Genomic DNA, 3,836 nt, shown 5'->3' with positions numbered 1-3,836 from the left:
AAAAATTAAATATTTGCTACTGAGAGGAGACTGTAGGACACAATATTCATACATAGGTGCTCAAAATCCATTTCCTATCTGCTGCATATTCTACAAACAACTCTTCCTTGGTTATATATTCTACTTACAGATTCAAAAGTTTGTTGATTTTCTCTCATATATGAGACACAAGCCTTCCTGATTTCCAAGTGATGGACCTGGCTGCAAAACAACTAAGAAGAAGAGAAAGACCAGCTCACTGTCAGCAGTCATTTGAAATAGAAGCTTCTAACTTAAGACTATGAACTAGATACTCAAGCCTCCCCCTCCATTCAGAACATATGTAGGAAATTCAGAAATTAAGTCCTGATCTTACTAAAATCTGTTTTTGTCATCTTTAATGATACTGAGGAGGTGATTCTGTCATGCTCCCCCCTTCTACTACTTATGGGCACCATCTATAAATTTTTCCTTAGGTATAAAGTTTAGAGGAACACAGAGTTGCTTATAAAGGATCAAGATACATTTCAAAGATTTTTTAACCCCATTATGTTATCTCTTACATTCCAAAGTGTCATTTAGAAAAGACAACAAAGGCACAGCAATATATTTGAACTAATCGGCAAAGGCACACACCAAGCTAGTTAAGTACCAGAGAGAACGTAATGTTTTAAATACGAAAAAGAGAAGGGAATTTTGTTTTGGTGGGTTACAGTTCTTTCAGCTACAGTACTGTGCCAAGTCTCAAACTCCAAAAACTTAGCATGGGAAAGGTATATTTGTTTTCCTTTTACCTGCTCTGAAATAGCACGAAAGAGGCAAGAGGCATCCTTGGCAGTCAGCTTTCGAAACAGCCCTAAGCTGCCTAAATATTCATCCATTGATGCCTCATTCAGAGGCTTCTGGCCGCAGTACTTTTTCCATCCTTTATGCATTGTGTACAAGGGATAGAGGTGGGCAGGGGGAGAAGGGAACACACGTGTGGCAAGAAGGAAAAAGCAGAGCGCAGGGAGGACTAGGTAGCAGTGACAAGGGCTTGCTTATGCAGGTATCCGGAAAGCAGCCCAAAGTCTAGGCATGAGAAGGCAGTTGGAGTCCGCGCTGCAGAATCTTGGCACTTCTCAGGAGCAGAAGCAACGGGCTGGCTTGCCCAGGCTAAGTCAGGACCCTGTGAAAAGAAGAGGAAGAGCCGATGCTCCTACAAACAAAGAACTTGATTTGAGAAGGAGACATGAGAGGGAGAAGGAACTTGCAGAGCTACCCAGTTGGGGAACGGTGGGATTAACCCAACCAGCCCAAGGTTGAGAGAAGTATTCACAAGCAGCTGAGCTTTCTGACCAAAAAGAACCTGAGCTTGCAGCTTAATTCAAGGCAACTGCTGCACGAGGTTGCAAAGGAACTGCAATAAGGCTCAGGTGTGTATGATGCACCTCAGCCCACATGACACTGCTTTAAGACCTCTGCCGAATTTTCAGTCTCTGCCCAAGTTTCCTGCTCCCTTCATAGTTTCATGGAGATGAGAGGGGAAAAAAAAATCTGAACACAATTAACTAAGTAAGCTTTTGTACTATCTTAAAAAACAAAGAAATTGGGGGTGGGGTGGCGGACTCCCTTAATCTAAAGTGGTAGAGGTCACATCTCAAGTAAAGTGCCAAAGCAGTTATTTCAGGTATGAGATTTAAGTAATCTTATTTAATTCTCCTAGATAATAACCCTCTGCTAGGATCATAGAATGGGCTTCCCTGGAGGCTCAGCTGGTAAAGAATCCACCTGCAATGCAGGAGACCTGGGTTGGGAAGATCCCCTGGAAAAGGGAAAGGCTACCAACTACAGTATTCTGTCCTGGAGAATTCCATGGACTGTATAGTCCATGGAGTCGTAAAGAGCCGGACACGACCGAGCGACTGTCACTTTCAGGATGACAGAAATTAAATCCATTAGTTATGCTAGGAAACACTGACACAGTTCTTGACTAATGTCTCCAAACTTTTGTATTAACATTAACAGAAAGAGAAATTGCAAAAAAGGGTGTTTCTCTGAAAATGCAAACAATTAAAATGTAAAATGAAGTGTAATGAAAAATATCTTACCCACAAACTTTCTAATGGACTACATTTAAAATGCTGTGGCACAGCACTAGAGGCGTGATTCAATGTTTAGGGCACTTTTCTGGAAAAAAACTGCTCTGAATTCTGAGAAAACCAAAGTAAATATGACTGTTCTTTGTAAGCCTCAAAAACGACTGGTCACTCACATTACCTGATTCCACTGTCAAGTATTAATTAAATGCCAAAATCTAATTTCATCCTTACTTTTTCTAAGTGTTTTTTAAAAAAATAATAGATCTAAAGCTGGTTTTGGAGAAGCTGTAAAATTAAGCTGCTTTCAAAACTATTTTTCTGTTATCTGTGGCTCCAGTAGTAATGACCACTGCCCCTTATAGGAAAAGCATCAACAATCAATTTTACAGTTTAGGAGAGAAATAAAAGCATGGAAGAAAAAAATAAAACCTTTACCTTCTTTAGCATGCTAATTTGAAATTACCTTGACTAACTTCTTTTTTAAAGAAATCAAAACACTGGTGCAAAGTCCTGAAACATGGTTTTGGAAGAGGGATCACCATCTTTCTTTAAGACCCCAAATTCACTGAGAAAAACTGAGTTACAGTGAAAAAGTTATTTCATTTTTGGAATTTCTTACTTGTAGAGAAAATAGACATTCTTCATATTTACTGTCCTTTAAACTAAAAATATTAACCCATACATTTCATTTTGAGAAAGGGGACAGAAAAAGGGAAAATAGGAGAGAGAATCAGAAAAGAGGAGAAAGAGCAAGAACAGAAGAAATATTAGAGGCAGGGAGACAAAGATAGAGGAAAGTAAATGTAAACACACAGAGAAAACACACAGAAAGAGACCCATACAAATATGATTTTTGACGAAGTTGCAAGAGCAGCTCAATACAGAAAAAATTAATGTTTTTATCAAAAAGTGCTGGAAGAAACACTTGACAGCCATATGCAAAAGAAAAAAAAACGATCCTCAACCTATACCTCATATCTTCTATGATATGCTGCTAAGTCGCTTCAGTCATGTCCAACTCTGTGCGACCCCATGATGGCAGCCCATCAGGCTCCGCCGTCCCTGGGATTCTCCAGGCAAGAACACTGGAGTGGGTTACCATTTCCTTCTCCAATGCATGAAAGTGAAAGTGAAAGTGAAGTCGCTCAGTCATGTCCGACTCTTAGCAACCCCATGGACTGTAGCCCACCAGGCTCCTCCGTCCATAGGATTTTCCAGGCAAAAGTACTGGAGTGGGGTGCCATTGCCTTCTCCGATCTTCTATGATATAATTAACTCAAAATGGATCAAAGATAGAAATATAGAATAAAACTTCAAAACTTTTAGAAGCAAGGAGAAAATCGTCAAGACCTTGAGTTAGTAAGAGAACTTAGGTATAATATAATAAAAGAAAAACTGATTAATTGGACTTTACCAAAATTAAGAACTTTTGCTCTGCAAATGACACTGTTAGGAAAGTGAAAACACAAGCCACAGACTGGAAGAATATATCTGTATATCATCTGACAAAAAAGCTTTGTACCAAAAATATATAAAAGAACTCAAAAGTCAACAATAAGAAAACAACTAAACAATTTAAAAATGGGCAAAGATTTGACTACATATATCACCAAAGATACAGGAATGGCTAATTATAGCACATAAGATAATGTTTAACATCATTAGTCATTAGGAAAATGCGAATTAAAACCACAATAAGACATCACTACACACCTACTAGGGTGGCTATGATAAATAATACAGACAATAACAAGTGGCAGCATGGTTGTGGAGAAA

The 3,836-nt window shown here is 38.8% G+C and overlaps 1 protein-coding gene across 1 annotated transcript in view; it reads right to left on the bottom strand.

Moving 5' to 3' along the window:
• The window catches only part of LOC104993773 (putative bifunctional UDP-N-acetylglucosamine transferase and deubiquitinase ALG13), a gene marked incomplete at its 3' end in the record, with an annotated part of 4,736 nt that extends 2,982 nt beyond the window's left edge, over window positions 1–1,754 (bottom strand). Inside the window, exons 1-2 of the mRNA XM_010847168.1 lie at window positions 774–1,754; window positions 129–212 (exon numbers count right to left, since the gene is read on the bottom strand). Coding sequence (XP_010845470.1) covers window positions 129–212; window positions 774–914 — 225 coding nt within the window. The remainder of the gene's footprint in view (window positions 1–128; window positions 213–773) is intronic.
• Window positions 1,755–3,836: the final 2,082 nt, after the last annotated feature.

Source organism: Bison bison, unplaced genomic scaffold, assembly GCF_000754665.1.
Source record: "Bison bison bison isolate TAMUID 2011002044 unplaced genomic scaffold, Bison_UMD1.0 scf7180017849431, whole genome shotgun sequence".
NCBI lineage: Eukaryota > Metazoa > Chordata > Mammalia > Artiodactyla > Bovidae > Bison > Bison bison.
The sequence above is the reverse complement of the archived record's forward strand: the minus strand, read 5'-3'. Positions and strand labels throughout refer to the sequence as shown.